This window comes from Saccopteryx leptura, chromosome 10 (genome assembly GCF_036850995.1).
Source record: "Saccopteryx leptura isolate mSacLep1 chromosome 10, mSacLep1_pri_phased_curated, whole genome shotgun sequence".
NCBI lineage: Eukaryota > Metazoa > Chordata > Mammalia > Chiroptera > Emballonuridae > Saccopteryx > Saccopteryx leptura.
In genome coordinates, this window is record NC_089512.1 from 62,815,807 (window position 1) to 62,835,438 (window position 19,632).

At 39.8% G+C, this 19,632-nt stretch overlaps 1 protein-coding gene across 38 annotated transcripts in view; it reads left to right on the top strand.

Annotated features, from left to right (window-relative positions):
• SLMAP (sarcolemma associated protein) overlaps nucleotides 1-19,632 on the top strand; it is a 207,738-nt gene that overhangs the window by 96,517 nt on the left and 91,589 nt on the right. For 19 of the 38 annotated variants that reach the window (XM_066351570.1, XM_066351567.1, XM_066351586.1 and 16 more), the window contains exons 3-4: nucleotides 3,390-3,543; nucleotides 16,330-16,402. In XM_066351570.1, coding sequence (XP_066207667.1) covers nucleotides 3,390-3,543; nucleotides 16,330-16,402 — 227 coding nt within the window. The remainder of the gene's footprint in view (nucleotides 1-3,389; nucleotides 3,544-16,329; nucleotides 16,403-19,632) is intronic. The other 19 variants (XM_066351571.1, XM_066351569.1, XM_066351587.1 and 16 more) reach the window with 1 other exon arrangement.

The window sequence follows — 19,632 nt, forward strand, 5'->3', positions numbered from 1 at the left end:
CCTTTTTTTTTTGTTTTTGAAGAGAGAGAGAGACAGAAGGGAGAGCGATGAGAAGCATCAACTCATAGTTGTGTCACTTTTAGTTGTCCACTGATTGCTTCATATACGTGCCTTGACCAGGGTGCTCAAGCCAGTGACCTTGGGATCTCATTGATGATCCCATGCTCAAGCTGGATGAGCCCACACTCAAGCTGACAGCCTCTGAGTTTCGAACCTGGGACCTCAGTGTCCCAGGTTGATGCTCTCTCCACTGCATCACCACCAATCAGATGAAGGTACATCATTTTTTATTGGTTGTTCTCTTCCTAGTAAGTCTACTGTTTGTGTTCCCAGTTCCTAATTTCTTGTAGGATAGGTAGGTGATCAACAGGTAGATTTCTTGTACTTCCTTCTCTCCCTTCCCTTTTTGAAGAGTAAATATTACCTAAGTGATGAAAGGCAAGTTCGAGATGCCAGGAAAAAGTACTTTCATAATTGGTTCCATTGTTTTAGTTTCTAGTGTCTCCACTGTGCTTTTTCACAAAAAATTTACTGAAGATATATTGGTCCTGATATCAAGAATGTTAGCTAACTGATAACTATTAATTATAATGTTGCCTAAAACCATTAAATCAACACTTCCTTTGATTTAACCAAGACATCCTAGGAAAACTACAAACTCAGTGAGATGTAAAGACAGAATTTTGTCCAGCTGGCTTTAAAATACATATATAACAGCTTTATTGAAATATAATTTCTATACCATAAAACTCACCCTTTTAAAGTATACTTTTTTATTTTACTGAGACAGAGAGTCAAAGAGGGGGATAGATAGGGACAGACAGACAGGAACAGAGAGAGATGGGAAGCATCAATTATCAGTTTTTTGTTGTGGCACCTTAGTTGTTCATTGATTGCTTTCTTATGTGTGCCTTGATCCTGGGGCTACAGCAGACCAAGTAACTCCTTGCTCGAGCCAGCGACCTTGGGTCCAAGCTGGTGAGCTTTTTGCTCATACCAGATGAGCCCACACTCAAGCTGGCGACCTTGGGGTCTCGAACCTGGGTCCTCCACATCCCAGTCCAACGCTTTATCCACTGCGCCACTGCCTGGTCAGGCAAGTATACAATTTAGAGCAGTGGTAGTCAACCTGGTCCCTACCGCCCACTAGTGGGCATTCCAGCTTTCATGGTAGGCAGTAGCGGAGCAACCAAAGTATAAATAAAAAGATAAATTTACTATAGTAAGTTGTTTTATAAAGATTTATTCTGCCAAACAGCGAAAATCCGACATAAAGTACTTGGTAAGTAATTATTATTATATGCTTTAACTTGCTGTAACTCTGCTTTATAAATTTTATAAAGTAAAGTTACTTCCCTACTATATAAATCACCATTACTGTGGAACTGGTGGGCGGTTAGAAAATTTTACTATTAACAGAGATACAAAAGTGGGCGGTAGGTATAAAAAGGTTGATTACCCCTGATTTTTAGAGGCTTTATTTTTTAAATGAGAGGAAGGGAGATAGACCCTCACATGTGCCCCGATTGGGATTCACTCAACAACTCCCATCTACTGCTGATGCTTGAATCGACTGAGCTAACCTCAGTGCCTGAGACCAGTGCTTGGGCTCAAATTACTCAAGCCACTGGCTGCAAGAGGGGAAGAGGGAGAAAAATGGGAGGAGGAGGGAAAAAGAAGCAGATGGTTGTTTCTCATATGTGTCCTGATCGGGAATCAAACCCAGGATGTCCGCATGCTGGGCTGACGCTCTATCCACTGAGCCAACAGGCCAGGGCTTTTTTTTTTTTTAATATTTTAACACACCATTTGGTTCAGAAATTGTTTTGTTGTTTTAATTTTTTGTGGCAGAGACAGAGAGAGTCAGAGAGAGGGATAGATAGGGACAGACAGACAGGAAGGGAGAGAGATGAGAAACATCAATTCTTCCTTGCAGCTCCTTAGTTGTTCATTGATTGATTTCTCATATGTGCCTTAACAATGGGCCTTCAGCAGACCAAGTGACCCCTTGCTCAAGCCAGCGACCCTAGGTTCAAGCTGGTGAGCTTTGCTCAAACCAGATGAGCCCGTGCTCAAGCTGGTGGGCGACCTCGGGTCCCGAACTTGGTCCTCCGCATCCCAGTTCGATGCTTTATCCACTGCGCCACCGCCTGGTCAGGTGTGTTTTTTTTTTAAGTGAGCGAAAGGAAGATAGACAGACTCCTGCATGCACCCTGATCAGAATATACCCGGCAGCCTCTGTCTAGGGCTGATTCTCAAATCGACCAGGTTATCCTCAGTGCCTGAGGCCAGTGCTCTGACTGGTCATGTCACTGGCTGAGAGAGGGTAAGAGAGAAAGAAGAGGAAGAGGGAGGGGAAGAGGTGCAGATGATTTCTTCTCATGTATCCCCTGATTGGGGATCGAACCTGGGACATCCACACACTGGACTATCCACACACACTCTATCAACTGAGCTAACCACTCAGGGCGAATTTTAAATATATCCACAGTTACATAACCATCAACACTATCTAATTTCAATCATTTTAAAAATTGAGAGAAAGAGGAAGGGAGAGAGAGAAACGTCAATTTGTTGTTCCACTTGTTTATGCATTCATTGGTTGATTCTTGTGTGTGCACTGACCTGAAATCAAACCTGCAACCTTGGTGTATGGGGATGATGCTCTAATCAACTGAGCTACCCAGCGAGGCTCCACTATCTAATTTTAGATCTTTTTAATCACTCCAAAAAGAAACCTTATACCCATTAGCTGTCATTCTCAGCAAACCCCCACCCCCATGCCTTGGCACCTCAGCCCCTTGTGATTACTAATATACTAATATATCTCTATGGATTTGCTTATTCTGTATATTTTATGTAAATGGCATTATATAATATATGGTCTTTTGTAACTGAATTCTTTTACTTCACATAATGTTTCAAAGATTCATCCATACTATTCATCCTTACTATTGCCAAATAACATCATATGGATACCTATTCATCAGTTGATGGATATTCAGGTTGTTCTTTTTGGCTGTTATAAATATTGCTGCTGTGAACATTTTGTACGAGTTTTGTGAGGACATATGTTTTCAGTTCTCTTGAATATATAGCTTGGAGTGGAATTCCTGTGTCATATGCTAACTTTATGTTTAATATTTTGAGGACCTTATATATTCTTTTCCAAAATGATTGTATTATATTGTCTAGCTAGGTTTTAAATTGCCAATTTCAGTGTTCTAATTTTATATATATTAAAGAAGAAGCTCAGCTGAAACAAGCAATTTTAATTGATAGTGGGATAAAGTTCCATCTGCGGTAGCTTGCAAAATAAAGTACTTTTTTATTTTAAGTTTGGAATTATTAATCTTTTGGCTTTTTTCTTTCCAATTTTATTTTTGCAGTTTTATCTTCAAGACACTAAAAGTAGTAATGGTACCTTTATAAACAGCCAGAGATTGAGTCGAGGCTCTGAAGAAAGTCCACCATGTGAAATTCTTTCTGGTGACATTATCCAGTTTGGGGTAGATGTGACGGAGAACACACGGAAAGGTACGGGTATGGATCAATGTTTCCTATTATTTGTCTTTTTAACTTTTTTTATTCTATCATTAAATATTAGAAAAATATTTTGTGCTTATAGAAGCAATTTAAATATGGCATTTTATGGAGTGAAAGTTTAAAGTCATATCCTTTATTCTTTTTATAAAATTTTAAAATCTGAAATGTTAATAAGTAATTTATATTCTTCACAGTATGAAAACATAGGGCATGACTGTGTCAGTTAGGAAACAATTGGCTGCAGTGACTCCATACTCAATCAGTAGGAGCTTAAACTATAAGGATATTTATTGTTAACAAGTCTAGATGCCTGACCAGGCGGTGGCGCAGTGGATAGAGCATTGGACTGGGATGAAGAGGACCCCGGTTCGAGACCCCGAGGTTGCCAGCTTGAGCGCAGGCTCATCTGGTTTGAGCAAAAGCTCACCAGCTTGGACCCAAGGTTGCTGGCTCCAGCAGGGGGTTAGTAGGCCTGCTGAAGGCCCGTGGTCAAGGCACGTATGAGAAAGCAATCAATGAACAACTAAGGTGTTGCAATGTGCAATGAAAAACTAATGATTGATGCTTCTCATCTCTCTTCATTCCTGTCTGTCCCTGTCTATCCCTCTCTCTGACTCACTCTCTGTCTGTAAAAAATAAATAAATAAAAATAAATAAATAAAAATAATTTTAAAAAATCAAATGCTTCTTTAAAAAAAAAAAGTCTAGAGACAGGTAGGTCCAGACTTTGTTCACTTTACTCAGTGATGTTACAGGAAACCAGGTCTTACTGTCCTCCCATGCTGTTATCCTTAATGTGTTGGTTTCTTATGCTTTAGCTTTTTGTCTCATGATCAAAGGGTGATAGCTGCAGCCCCAGGCCTTATTTTCCTCACTAAAGGATGAGGTGGGGACAAAATACCTTCCTGTGTGGCTCTCTTTTTATGTTAAAGAACAGTCTTTCATAGAATCTTCTCATGAGATTTCTCCTTTTGTTTAATTGGCCACATGGTTATTTTACATACGTAGCTACCTCTAGCTACAAAGGAGCCAGGGAAGTTACTTGCCTGGCAAAGGGGAGGAGATTGATTATTGACATAGATCAATTATAATTTATCCCTTCCAGTTTTGTATGCATTGTTGCCCCAAACAAAATCAGAGTTTTGAAAGCAGTTAATAGTACCTATCATAGATACAAAATTTCATGTCTCCGTGTTTGAAACTGGAAGTTCTCTAGCTAAATAAATGTAGATTGTCTGTATTTTTAGCATTCTGAAGCTTTCTGGCTATAGCTAGTAACCCTTTATTTATGATCATGAAATTTTATGACTGAGTCATAAAACTAAATGAATAGGAAACAAAAGAGTGCAGTTCCACTATCATAGTATAGTAGGGACATTGGAACCAATTGGAAAGTTCTTTTCATTTCTCTGAACATACTCTGATCTGGTGACACCCTAAGTTATCAGTCTCTGACATTTTACACAGTATAGGTGAGGATGGCGTGGTGGTGGTGATGCTGGTGTGTGTGTGCATGTGTATATATTTGTACATACTTTCATTGATGTTGCATGCAAAGTATTATTTTTTTACTGGGTTTTGTTGGCCTCCACAAGGTGTTGGGTTTTGATATTTGAATTTGTGTAGTGCCAGTTTTAGGAATTTCCATTTATGATTGTAAAATAGAAAGGAAAGTGTGTATTTTGATGCACAATATTTAGTACTTCTTAATACAAGAACTCAATTTAGCCTGACCAGGCGGTGGCACAGTGGATAGAGAGTCAGACTGGGATGCAGAGGACCCAGGTTCGAGACCCCGAGGTCACCAGTTTGAGCGTGGGCTCATCTGGTTTGAGCAAAGCTCACCAGCTTGGACCCAAGGTCACTGGCTCGAACAAGGGTTTACTTGGTCTGCTGAAGGCCCACGGTCAAGGCACATATGAGAAAGCAATCAGTGAACAACTAAGGTGTCGCAACGAAAAACTGATGATTGATGCTTCTCATCTTTCTCCATTCCTGTCTGTCCTTATCTATTCCTCTCTCTGACTCTCTTTCTGTCTCTGTAAAAAAACAAAAAACAAAAAAAACCCCCAAAAAACAAAACTCAACTTACTCATGGCCATACTGAGAGCAGCTGCAGTGGACACTCTAACATCTGCTGTTGCCACATCACACCTCCTCTGCTACCAAGTTATTTAGAAACATTTACCTGAGCCCCAGGTGTGAGTAACCCACAAATGACAGAAAATTTGATTACACTGTACTTCATTCCAAGGAATGTCTATCTCCTTGGCTTGCTTTTCCCAAAAAGAATTGATAGGTGTTAATTGATAAAAGGATAAGGTAATCAAATACATTTAGGACATCTTAGCTATCCCAAGGTAAGGGGAACTTCCCAGAAATTTTAGTATGTTAACATACATGCAGATCTCCAAGGGGGTGACTGCTACAGAATGCGGCTCTTTCCCAACTCCTTCTCACTAACGCTAACCCTATTTTACAATTAAAACAGAATAAGCCCTGGCCGGTTGGCTCAGCGGTAGAGCGTCGGCCTAGCGTGCGGAGGACCCGGGTTCGATTCCGGCCAGGGCACACAGGAAAAGCGCCCATTTGCTTCTCCACCCCTCCGCCGCGCTTTCCTCTCTGTCTCTCTCTTCCCCTCCTGCAGCCAAGGCTCCATTGGAGCAAAGATGGCCCGGGCGCTGGGGATGGCTCTGTGGCCTCTGCCTCAGGCGCTAGAGTGGCTCTGGTCGCAACATGGCGACGCCCAGGATGGGCAGAGCATCGCCCCCTGGTGGGCAGAGCGTCGCCCTATGGTGGGCGTGCCGGGTGGATCCCGGTCGGGCGCATGCGGGAGTCTGTCTGACTGTCTCTCCCTGTTTCCAGCTTCAGAAAAATGAAAAGAAAAAAAAAAAAAAAAAAAAAAAAAAAAAACAGAATAAAATAGCAAAAAATATTATACAGCTATTAAAATGTATGAACTATATTTGCAATATCAATAGGGATAAATTGCAAACATCTTAAGCATATTGCAGAAGGATGTGTATGGCATGGTACTACTTACAAAAAACATGAATTCATGCAAAACAATACTATATAGTGCTTTTTAAAAAATTTTTTTTATTTTTTACAGAGACAGAAAGAGAGTCAGAGAGAGGGATAGACAGGGACAGACAGGAACGGAGAGATGAGAAGCATCAATTATTAGTTTTTTGTTGCGCATTGCGACACCTTAGTTCATTGATTGCTCTCTCATATGTGCCTTGACTGCGGGCCTTCAGCGGACCAAGTAACCCCTTGCTTGAGCCAGCGACCTTGGGTCCAAGCTGGTGAGCCTTTGCTCAAACCAGATGAGCCCGGCTCAAGCTGGCGACCTTGGGGTCTTGAACCTGGGTCCTCGGCATCCTAGTTCGACGTTCTATCCACTGCAACACCGCCTGGTCAGGCTATATAGTGCTTTTGAATATATTTATAATAAGGATATAAAATTAGACAATTGAAATGATAAAAATTGTGAGGATTTTGAAAGGATTTTTTTCACCAGTGTACATAGTACAAAAAAATGGAAGCATAATTTTTAAATTGCCCATATGCAGCTTTAAAAAGAAAAAATTAGGATTATATGAATTTCAGGAATTTCCATAAGATACATTGTTGAGAGAGGAAAGAAATTACTTTTAATAATTATTTTTAAAAGTCTCACCAATCTTTATACATCTACACGTATACGTATATGTTTGTATATGATTATATGAACATGGAGGAAAAACATGGAAGATTGCATTAATGTTGAGTCATTAATGTTGAGTCATCCTGGAGAATTTGGTGCGGGGAGAGGGGGAAGAGGGAGTCAAAAGGATGGGGCTAGCCTGACCAGGCAGTGGTGCAGTGGTGCAGTGGATAGAGCATCGGACTGGGATGCGGAGGACCCAGGTTCGACCCCGAGGTCACCAGCTTGAGCGCGGGCTCATCTGGTTTGAGCAAAATTCTCACCAGCTTGGACCCAAGGTTGCTGGCTTGAGAAAGGAATTACTCAGTCTGCTGTAGCCCTACAGTCAAGGCACATATGAGAAAGCAATCAATGAACAACTAAGGTGCCACAACGAAAAACTGATGATTGATGCTTCTCATCTCTCTCTGTTCCTGTCTGTCTTTCCCTGTCTATCCCTCTCTCTGACTCTCTCTCTGTCTCTGAAAAAAAAAAAAAAAAAGACAGGGCTAATAAAACTCCTCCAGTATATATGAAATTTATATAATATAAATGTGTAAAAGAAAGCTTTAAAATACATATATAATGTATAAAAATGTGTGTGTGTATAAGTCAGGATTTTGTTAAAAGGTGATAGGAGCCTAATGTCATTGAACGTATCTGTTCATATAGTGTTTTTTCTATTCTGAGTTTTTTAAAACAAGCTGATTTTGTTTTTTGGCTTTCCATATAATGTGGCTCTAGGGAGAAAACTCAGTGGTTAGTTCTGCCTTTTAGATAAAAAATAATCATTGTAAACAGATAGGATGACATTTTAATAGATTTTTCTTTTTAAAGGAAGAAAGAAAGCCAACCTGTCCAATTCTTCTGGAATGGGAGCCTTAGCAAACCAACTGCTGGCTACTACTTTGTTCCCAAACCCACAAACTACTCAGACAGGGCATGAGTTGTCTGGGTCACACATTACAGAAATCCTCTGTGCAAAGTTTGGGACTAGCTAGTTCTTTAAATTTCACATAAAATTTCAATCAGCTTGTCTGTTCTGGTCCACTTCACCAATATCTATTCCTAGGTTAGGCCCCTATGAAAAAAGAGCCTATTAAGAGCAAGGTGAGCCCTGGCCGGTTGGCTCAGCGGTAGAGCGTCGGCCTAGCGTGCGGAGGACCCGGGTTCGATTCCCGGCCAGGGCACATAGGAGAAGCACCCATTTGCTTCTCCACCCCTCCGCCGCGCTTTCCTCTCTGTCTCTCTCTTCCCCTCCCGCAGCCAAGGCTCCATTGGAGCAAAGATGGCCCGGGCGCTGGGCATGGCTCTGTGGCCTCTGCCTCAGGCGCTAGAGTGGCTCTGGTCGCAACATGGCGACGCCCAGGATGGGCAGAGCATCGCCCCCTGGGGGGCAGAGCACCGCCCCTGGTGGGCGTGCCGGGTGGATCCCGGTCGGGCGCATGCGGGAGTCTGTCTGACTGTCTCTCCCTGTTTCCAGCTTCAGAAAAATGAAAAAAAAAAAAAAAAAACAAAAAAAAAAAAAACAAGAGCAAGGTGAATGGTATCTTCCTTTTGCTTCATGTACTGAATTACCTTTATTCCCCACAATAGACCTTTTTTGCCTTTTCTGGCCTTCAAGCCATTGCACACACATGCTTCTTCGTTGGCCTAGAGATGTTTCTGGGCTGGACAAGGTGCCCTTCCATGTCCGTGTTACATACTGCACTCCTCCCCTTAATGTGTTTGCCTCCCTCACTACACTGTAAGCTGTGCAAGAGCCGGCAGTGTGTCTGTCTTCATTATAGAAACTCCACACTCAGCCTGGCACCAGTATTGATTGAATACATTTTAAAATGTCCATGGATCTTTATCCACCATTTTACAAAAGTTCTTTCTACCATCTTAGCTAAGATTTTTACAACCTTGTTCCTAATATGAGGGTTAGAAATTGACAACCTTCTTGTTACTCACTGCCCCATTTATTCTGCTGTGACTCAATTACCTCTCCTTACCCTGCCTACGCTTTAATTTCCTCATCTTATGAAATGGAACTCATAATACTACTAACTACCTCAAGATTTTGGTTCAGTGCTCAGTGTGAACATTGAAAGGGTATCTATAAAGTGCTCATCACGGGGCCAGGTGTTTTTTTTTTTTTTCAGGGTCAGGTACTTTTATTATCATGAAAACCCTTGCTAATCGTTTATGTCATCTGTATTTTGCCAATAAGTTTACCCGTCCTTCTCAGTAACTTTCAGACCCAGGCTCCTTTACCTATGTCCTTTGGAACTCATCACTGGCCATTTCAAAGATCAACTAGACTGCTCCTTGGTTTTGGCTATACTGTCCTTGCTCTTGGTACCTTTCACCGTAAGCTTTCCACTTTTTAGCTGCTGGGGAAAATCACAAAGCTGATTGAGCATTGACTGCATCAGGTTTCTCAGGTTGACTGAGAGAATCTTTCTGATGGTATGGCATGGCAGTCTTTTCTTTTTTTCATTTAAGAAAGGTATTCTGTACCCAGATATACACCAGAATTACTTGCAGAGTTTTGCAAAACTACAGATGCCTGGATCTCACTCTTTAGCCCTAAGAAGAAAAATTGCTAGGCATGGGGCCTAGACATAAAAAGCCTCTGATTGTTATTTCAAACAACTAAGTTTAAGAACCCTGATCAATTACATTTCTGACAACTGTTTTATATGCTTTCCCTTATCCTCAAGCCCCAAGTGTTGCTTCTTGCTCTGCTGCTGTAAATCTGTTCATGCTTGCTCTATACCTGTATTTCCAGCTCCTTGCTTGTTTTTTCTTGAATGTCCTGCTGTCACCTTATAATTACTCTTTACAAAGCTTAATTTGCTCTTCAAACTAGAGCATTCTACTGACTTGTCTATTTCTTTTCTTATTCCATTATTCTCCCAAACATTCCAGCTCAGCTTCCTGGTATCTTTTCTGAATCCTCTTTCTTACCTCCAGCAGTTGTCATTATACCATTTGCCTTTTTTCCTGCTACTACTTGTCTTTCTTGTTGCCAACCTAGAGTGTTACATTTGCTGTCCCTTCTAGACATCATTCTTCTCTTACAGATTTATTTATGTCATTCTCCTGCTTTTTTACAAGCCTTAGTGAGGCCATGGCCAGGTTAAGTGTCGTCCGGATATGCTGAGGTTTGTGAGTTTATTTCCTGGTCAGGGCACATACAAGAAAGAATCAACCAATGAATGCGTAAGTAAGTGGAACAACATATTGATCTCTCTTTCTTTCTCTCTCTCCTTTTCTCTCTAAAATCAATAAATAAAAATTTAGAAAGAAGCCTTAGTGACTGTGCCATATTGCAGAATAAAGTCTGAAATGCTTAACTACACTTGAGGCCCTCAAAAATATGAATTCAAGGCCCTGGCTGATTGGCTTAGTTGTAGAGTGTCAGTCCGGCATGTGGAAGTTCTGTATTCAATTCCCAGTCAGGGCACACAGGAGAAGTGACCATCTGCTTTACCACCCCTCTCCCCAATCTTTCTCTCTCTCTTCCCCTCCCACAGCCCCAGGCACTGAGGATGGCTCCATGGCCTCACCTCATGTGCTAAAATAACTCAGTTGCCAAGCAACAGAGCAGTGGGCCAGATGGGCAGAGCATCACCTGGTACGGGGTTTACTGGGTGGATACCGGTCGGGGTGCATGTGGGAGTCTGTCTTTGCCTCCCCATCTCTCACTTATTTAAAAAAAAATGTGGATTAAATTTAACCTTTTGATTTTATTTCCCATTACTTCACTTATAAATGTTAAGCTATTATACTAGATTATTTAGAGTTTGCCAAAGATGTGATCTCAGTAAGTTACTTTAGCCTCTTTGACTTTAGTTTCTTCATCTGTAAAATAGAACATAAAACTTAACTATTTGCATGGTTTGTCATAAGTAGTTAACACATATAGTGTGCTTAGCATGAGGGCTGCCACCTAGAGGGCCTTGAAATACATTCTTCACCTCTTATCTTTGCCTTCTTTACTTAGATTTGTATTTTTTCATGCCCTTCACTTTTTCTGTTTCTTTGCTCATACCATTTTCTCTGCCTTTTCTTCCATTTCCAACTTTTGCAATTCTATTCTTTTTTTTTTTACCCTTTTCATAAATCCTTCCCCTGCTCTTGTCCATTCCAAGTTCTTATAGTGTTTTGTACCTCTTGTAGCATTTCTGAAAATTTCTTCCTTTGTTATGTTAAGTATTTCTAGTTCTCTCTATAAACTAAATTGAAATCTCAAGAACAAAGACTTAGTCGTAATCATCTTGTTTTTTTCCATCATTCTCAACTGCTTTCTAGCTAGCAGTTTTCAGTGAACATTGAACAAACAGGTAAAACCAAAGAACCACCATTCCTTGTGGGTGAACTGAAAAATAAGCCAAGGAGTAGTATCATTCCACAGTATAGCTAGTGCTTGACTTACGACCACGATTGGTTCTGAAAGACCAGTCATAACATGATTTGGTCGTAAGTTGAGTAGGCTATATGTACAGTACTGTGAAATGATGTTATAAAAGTCTTTAAGTCATATGTTATCATAATTTTCTTTCATTATTGTTATATATCATAATCTTCTTTGTTCATTTTATACCATTTGTATCATCTCTACACCATTTTTGTTTCTTATTTTTACATTCATCAGATTTAAGTAAAACACTGCATTACCAGTACAATTGGTTTAATATTTGCAAAGACAATTTCCTCTTGGTAGACATCTTGGGAGGGGTTTGATGAAAAATATCCAAGACACAAAACACAAATTGCTGTACTGAGTCTGGGATAACAGTTGAAATGGTACATGCGGAGATGGTAGTGCTGCGGGAAGCTGGTCCGCACTGTCGGGCAACGCTTGCGTTACCAGATACGGAGCAGTCGTGTCTAGCGATTGTGGTCGTAAAGTCGAATGGTCGTTAAGTTGCATAGGTCGTAAGTCGATCAATATTTGTATGCAAGAGAATGTTGAATGAATTTACATATCTAGAGAAAGAATTCCTCCCACCAAATAATTCGGTAGAAACAGGATTCCTGGTAGAGATAGTAGCTGTTTCTGAATATAAGGCAGGAAATATACAAATTGAGCCTGGAAGATTTATTATATTAGAAAGAAATGAAGCTGTCTAAAATTGCTGTGTTTCTGTTGCAAGGACTCAGGAATTAATGGGTATTCTGACTCATCAAAGTTGGGACAATTTGAGCATCAAATAATAATAACAGCAGTGGATTGAAATGTATCAGATTTATTTAAATCCACAAATGCATAGTGATTCTAAAAAGAAAAGAGAAAGATTTGGGACATAGGTAAAAGTGAAATGGTTACCCATGTTAGAGGAGAAGGGGAAGGAGATAAACAGGGACAAATCTATGGTGATTTGACTTTGGGTGATGGGCACACAATGCAATCAATAGTTCAAATAGACATATTCACCTGAAACCTGTATACTCTTATCGATCAGTGTCATCCCATTAAATTTTATTTCAAAATAAAAATTAGAAAAGATTTAATCATTTTGAAAACAGGTAAACAAAGAGAAAGACTAAAGCATTTTATGTGACCTTTCCTATAGGAACTACACCTGAGAGAAAGTTTTTATAACTGAACTCAGCTCAGAAATGAAGACAGAATGATACAAGATCCATTCAAAAATACTTTTTTTAGAATTGGGTACTTGCCTATTCAATTAACTTTCCCTGTTTCTTTGCTAACTGGGGGGGGGGTATTTGAATTAGGAACTTTATTAAGCAAAAATTCAGAAGTGAAAGTTTGATAACTCTTTTATCTTAGATTGCAGTCAAAAGGAGATTAAGCAAATAATCCCCATCTTGGGGGAATTGTACTTCCTAGTATAACCAGTCATTTCAAGAAATCCTTCAAACTCAAGCCTGACCAGACGGTGGTGCAGTGGATAGAGCGTCGGACTGGGATGCGGAGGACCCAGGTTCAAGACCCCAAGGTCACCAGCTTGAGTGCGGGCTCATCTGGTTTGAGCAAAAAGCTCACCAGTTTGGACCCAAGGTCACTGGCTTGAGCAAGGGGTTACTCGTTCTGCTGTAGCCCCACGGTCAAGGCACATATGAGAAAGCAATCAATGAACAACTAAAGTGTCACAATGAAGAACTGATGATTGATGCTTCTCATCTTTCTCCTTTCCTATCTGTCTGTCCCTATCTTTCCCTCTCTCTAACTCTTTCTCTGTCTCTGTAAAAAAAGAAAAAAGAAAAAAAAGAAATCTTTCAAACTCAAGTAGATTGTATTGACCTTACTACACAATGCAGAAAGGGAGACAGATCCAGACTGCAATATACTTAAGAAGTTTTAGTTTCCTAGTCTAGGGTCTTAAACAGCTTTTAAACTTATCATAATGAAAATGGTTCCTTTAAGTTGTGTTTGTGTGAAGAGGCAATAGAAAAGGCTAGCTCAAAAGCAAAATAAATAATCTGTAAGATAATAAATAAAAACTTCATATAAATGGCAGTCAGTTCTTTTTTTCTGCAGCTCATGAATCTTAATTCTGATTTTCAGTCTCATAACTATGGTGGGTGATTGCAGATTTTTCTTCTGCAGATACCATTTCCCCTATTCAGATACTCCTGTTCTTCATGTTTAAACATGTCTGAAATTTGCATGTAGCTTATAATGTATGTGTATATTTAATATGGCAGTGTACCTACAGCCTCCTTACCCTGCCAGAGAAACTTTTAAATTGTGTTTAGTAATCAGTTTCCTATTTGATTCTTAGAAATACAGTAATAGTGCTCTGGGTGAATTTTGAGAACAAAGTTTATTTTTAAAGTATTTTATAGAATACTGTACAGCAGCATTTTCCAAAGTAGAAGGTGGGGCAAAAGTAGGTTTTTTACAGTTGTTTGTATGGAAAATAATGCATGTTAAAGAAGTAACTAACGTTTCTGTGCATCTAGTTGTCACAAAAATCTTTTCAAAGGCAGGGTTGGCTAGACTGCATTCTCAGCCTAATCAGATGTGGTCTTTAATGCCTTAAGCAGTGTGGCAACTCTGTATTGCCCAGTCAGTGTTAGCCCTTGTTCATCTCACAATTTGTACATAGTTCAGTTACTGGGTTTCCTGGTGCTATATCTGAATAACAGAAATCCTCACAGTTTGTTTAGCACTGTAACTCGCTACATTTATAAGATTTTTTTTTAATTTATTGATTGATATTTTTTTTTTTTTTCTTTTTTTTTTTTCTGAAGCTGGAAACAGGGAGAGACAGTCAGACAGACTCCCGCATGCGCCTGGCCGGGATCCACCCGGCACGCCCACCATGGGGCGATGCTCTGCCCACCAGGGGGCGATGCTCTGCCCATCCTGGGCGTCGCCATGTTGCGACCAGAGCCACTCTAGCGCCTGAGGCAGAGGCCACAGAGCCATCCCCAGCGCCCAGGCCATCTTTGCTCCAATGGAGCCTTGGCTGCGGGAGGGGAATAGAGAGACAGAGAGGAAAGCGCGGCGGAGGGGTGGAGAAGCAAATGGGCGCTTCTCCTATGTGCCCTGGCCGGGAATCGAACCCGGGTCCTCCGCACGCTAGGCTGACGCTCTACCGCTGTATTGATTGATTTTAAAGAGGAAGACGAGAAAAAAGAGAAACCGATTTGTTGTTCCACTTATGTATTCATTGGTTGATTCTTATTATTTAGAAATTAAAGTTAATGGGGTGACAGTGATCAATAAGAGTACATAGGTTTCAGGTAAACATCTCTATAGCATTTGAACTGTTGATTGTGTTGTGTGCCCATCACCCAAAGTCAAGTCATTTTCCGTCACTGTATATTTGTCCCTTTACTCCATTTCCCCAGATCCCCTTCCTCTTGTAACCACTTCACTTTTATCTGTGTCCATGAGTCTTATATCCCTCCTATGTGGGTAATATATTTGTCCCTCTTTATTCCCCTCCTCACTGTCCCCCTCCCCTTGGTAACCACTTCACTTTTGTCTATGTCTATGAGTCATTGGTTGATTCTTATATCTGCCTTGACCAGGTATCTATCCCACCACCTTGGCATATTAGATCGATGCTCTTACCAGCTGAGGTATGTGGGAAGGGCTAACTATGCCTATTAAAAAAAAACACTTTATTTTTAATTTAAATGTATTGGTAAACTATCAGTCTTGCTGGATCTTCTTGTATTGTGCTGCTGTATTAATTATAGCCTGTATATAGTAAATTTCTGGGGGAACCATAGAGCTGGAATAAATCCATTTCTTTCCTTTCATCTACCAAAGCTTGCAAGTGGAGATGAACCCTGCCATTCTCTAAGTGAGAGGCAGGCAGCTTCTCCCCTGAGTAATGGAAGCTGTAAAATATTAACCAGACATGTTCTTTGACATATTCAATAAGCATTTATTAAATGCATGCTTTGTACCAGAAGCAACCAATCCTTGCTGCCCTCAAAGAGTCGAATCTAATTTTTGAGACATTGGTTGTGTAAATGATAAATATTCAAAATGCAGTGTGCTTAGTGTTATAATGAGTAGACATAGGAGGCTCTGGGGACACTTAACACTGAGCTTTGGTGAAGGAACTATAAAGTCTGAACCTAGAGAATAAGTAGCTCCACTTCATAGTGGAGAGTTGTAGAAACAATTTCACTTGTCTGAGGACTTGGTTTTCTCACTCATAAAATGAGGAATCGAAAGGCATATTTCAAGCTGTATAATGCAGAACTTTAGAGTTTTACAAGAGATGATAAGATTATAAATTGGGAACAGGTGAATTAGGAATAGAGCTAAATTTTAAACTGGGGAATAGTTGGACTTAGGTTTGATGCCAGCAAATAGGGGAGAAAGTGTATCCCCCCCATTGTACTTCTATATATTCAGTTGACTTTTTATTGGCTTGTTATAGCATTGGAGTCTAAGATACTTTTCAAACCATAATTCTGCCTATAATTATTATTTATAATGGATAGGGATGAGTTTCTCCAGGGAATGAATATTGCCATTAAACCACCAGATTTATTTTCTTTTCCCAAAGTTATTACACATAAGAATAAAATAATGTTTACATATGATAGGTATGAATATTTATATTTTTAAACAATTATTTTATCTATCTTAATTTGTTTATTTTAACCAGTTACCCATGGGTGTATTGTTTCCACAATAAAACTTTTTCTACCAGATGGTATGGAAGCCCGACTCCGCTCAGAGTAAGTATAATTCAGTGCTATGAAGTTTTTGTATTAATTACCTTGCTTACTAATATTCTAGATGATGTACTGCTAATACTTCAGGATTATTCTAACAATGTTAGAAAATTTATGTAGTACTTTGGAATATGCATGTCAGTTTAATTGGTTTTTTTATATTAGTTGTAATTCTACTAAGTAATAATGGAGGCACGGGTTATTTTGTTTTCAGATTATCTTTGCAGTTTATATTTTAATGGGTAATTAGTTGTTTTCCAAGTATTTACTCACAAGTGAGTGGTGAGTGATAACTGTATTCATTTTGATCTGCATTTAATATATGACGTCTTAGACTTGATTGCCTCTGAGACTAATGCCAGTGTCACAATCTTATGGAACCTTGAAGATGTTGATAATAGTTAGTAGCCCATTTTAGTGGGAATTTTTGGAGGGATTTTTTTTTCTTTTTTTTATAGCCATATAAAAATTATTAATTGGTGCTCATACACACACAAAAATGTTGGCTCTATGACAAACATTGTTAAGAAAATTAGAAAACAAGCCACAGAGAGGAGAATATATTCACATTACACTTTTTTTTTTTTTGTATTTTTCTGAAGTTGGAAACGGGGAGGCAGTCAGACAGACTCCCGCATGCGCCCGACCAGGATCCACCTGGCATACCCACCATGGGGTGATGCTCTGCCCATCTGGGGCGTTGCTCTGTTGCAACCAGAGCCATTCTAGCGCCTGAGGCAGAGGCCATAGAGCCATCCTCAGTGCCCAGGCCAACTTTGCTTCTTGGCTGCAGGAGGGGAAGAGAGAGACAGAGAGGAAGGAGAGGGGGAGGGGTGGAGAAGCAGATGGGCGCTTCTCCTGTGTGCCCTGGCCAGGAATCGAACCCGGGACTCCTGCATGCCAGGCTGACGCTCTACCACTGAGCCAATCGGCCAGGGCCCACATTACACATTTTTGACAGAAGAACATCTCCAATACTTAAAACTGTCAGACTTCGGTAAAATCCAGGTATGAAGTGGTACCTCATTAAGGTTTTGATTTGCATTTTCCCAATGACTAATATTATATATCTTTTTGTGTGCTCATTATATATTTTTATATCTTCTTTTATAAAGTATCTGCCCATGTTTATTAGATTGCTGTTTATCTTACTATTAATAAGGTGCAAAATTCTTTCCTTGGACAGATTTTTCAATGCTGTAATTTTTTTCTGAAGAACACTTAGAGAAGGACAAACTTAAAAGTGAAAAATTAGTCAAAATCTAGTGTTAATATGTAAACATAAGTACATTTTAATTTGTACCTTTCACAAATTATCATTATGAAGTGTTGGAGGAAGCTAAATAGTCTTTAAACTTTAGTATTTTTTTATTTGGGAGGAGAACCTTGAGTATGCTAGAAGCTTGTTTCTCTAACATAATTTCTGTTTTTGAAAGCAGAGAGATCTGAGGATGGGAGGTTGAGAGAAGCAAGTTGTAGGCAAAGTAGATAGAGTAGTGAGTAAGAAAGAGAAGGAGTAAGAAAGCAGAGAGAGGCCTTCATTACTATGAGAGTCTGTATTTGTTAGAATTATATATGTATTATGCCTCAGTTAGAAGCTACTAATTTTATTTTTAGTTTCATGGATATCTGAAGCAAATCAGATATTTAAAAACATAAATGTAAAACATTAATGTTTCCTATTCTAAATTATAGTTTAATTAAAAAAATAACTTTGGGGAACTTTGGTGACTCCCCTTTTATAAGTCAAGATTTAAAAATAAGAGTTACTGTTAATCAGTTAATGAAGTATGGCTTCTTAGAGACCTTGGTGTTTGTATTTGATAGTAAGATTTTTCTTTCATTTAGTCAAAAGCTTTGAACAATTACATAAAGGGTCATCTGTGTTCTCAGGTTTCACCTAGTAGGGCATGTCAAGTTTTTCAAACTGTGTCTCAGAATTGTGACCCTACCCTTCTTGTTTCCCCAGTGCTTTTCATTTTTGCCCCATTTCCTTCTCATTGTTTGGTTTTCCTTATGTGGTTAAATATTAGCATCATTTAAAATTTACTGCCAATTTTATTGAACATAATCTAGCTGACTTTCTGGACAAGATGGATTTTGAACAGGCAAGTCTCTAGAGTTGGAGGATGATTAGAATGGTCTTTAGAGGTGGATAGTCCAGTTCAAGGCCTGACTCCACCTGTTCTGTGACTTGATCAGGCCATCCTTTCCTCATTTGAAAATTAAGACAATAAAGTACCTGTTTAACAGGAATTGTATGAAGAGGATTAAGCAAGATTGTATACTTAAAGAGCTTGTCATATGATAACTGGCATCAAGATAAGTACATGATGTTTCTGTTAATTGTAATCTAATATTTTTTAGCAATCAAGATGTTTTTAGATATGCTGGAATACTTAGGGTTTAGAGTACATTGTATATATAGCATTTAATGTTTTCAGATCTTCAGTAAATAGTTCTCAAAAAGTTACTTCTTTTTCTTGCTTGATTTTTATTTTACAAATCTGTTTTAAATAGTAAGAAACAAGTCCCACCACCCTAACACAATAATTTTCATTTTCTACCTTTCTTGTTTCATGTGAACTTTTTTCATAATTCAAGTAGAATACACCCATATCCAAAATAGTTTTTAAAAATTTTTTTTAATTTTATTTATTTATTTTTTACAGAGACAGTGAGTCAGAGACAGGGATAGACAGGGACAGACAGACAGAAATGGACAGAGATGAGAAGCATCATTCATTAGTTTTTCGTTGCGCGTTGTAATACCTGAGTTGTTCATTGATTGCTTTCTCATATGTGCCTTGACCGCGGGCCTTCAGTAGACCGAGTAACCCCTTCCTGGAGCCAGTGACCTTGGGTTCAAGCTGGTGGGCTTTTGCTCAAACCAGATGAGCCCGCACTCAAGCTGGCGACCTTGGGGTCTCGAACCTGGGTCCTCTGCATCCCAGTCCGATGCTCAATCCACTGCGCCACCACCTGGTCAGGCCCAAAATATATATATATATTTTTTTTGTATTTTTCTGAAGCTGGAAACGGGGAGAGACAGTCAGACAGACTCCCGCATGCACCTGACCGGGATCCACCAGGGGCGACGCTCTGCCCACCAGGGGGCGATGCTCTGCCCCTCCGGGGCGTCACTCTGCCGCGACCAGAGCCACTCTAGCGCCTGGGGCAGAGGCCAAGGAGCCATCCCCAGTGCCCGGGTCATCTTTTGCTCCAATGGAGCC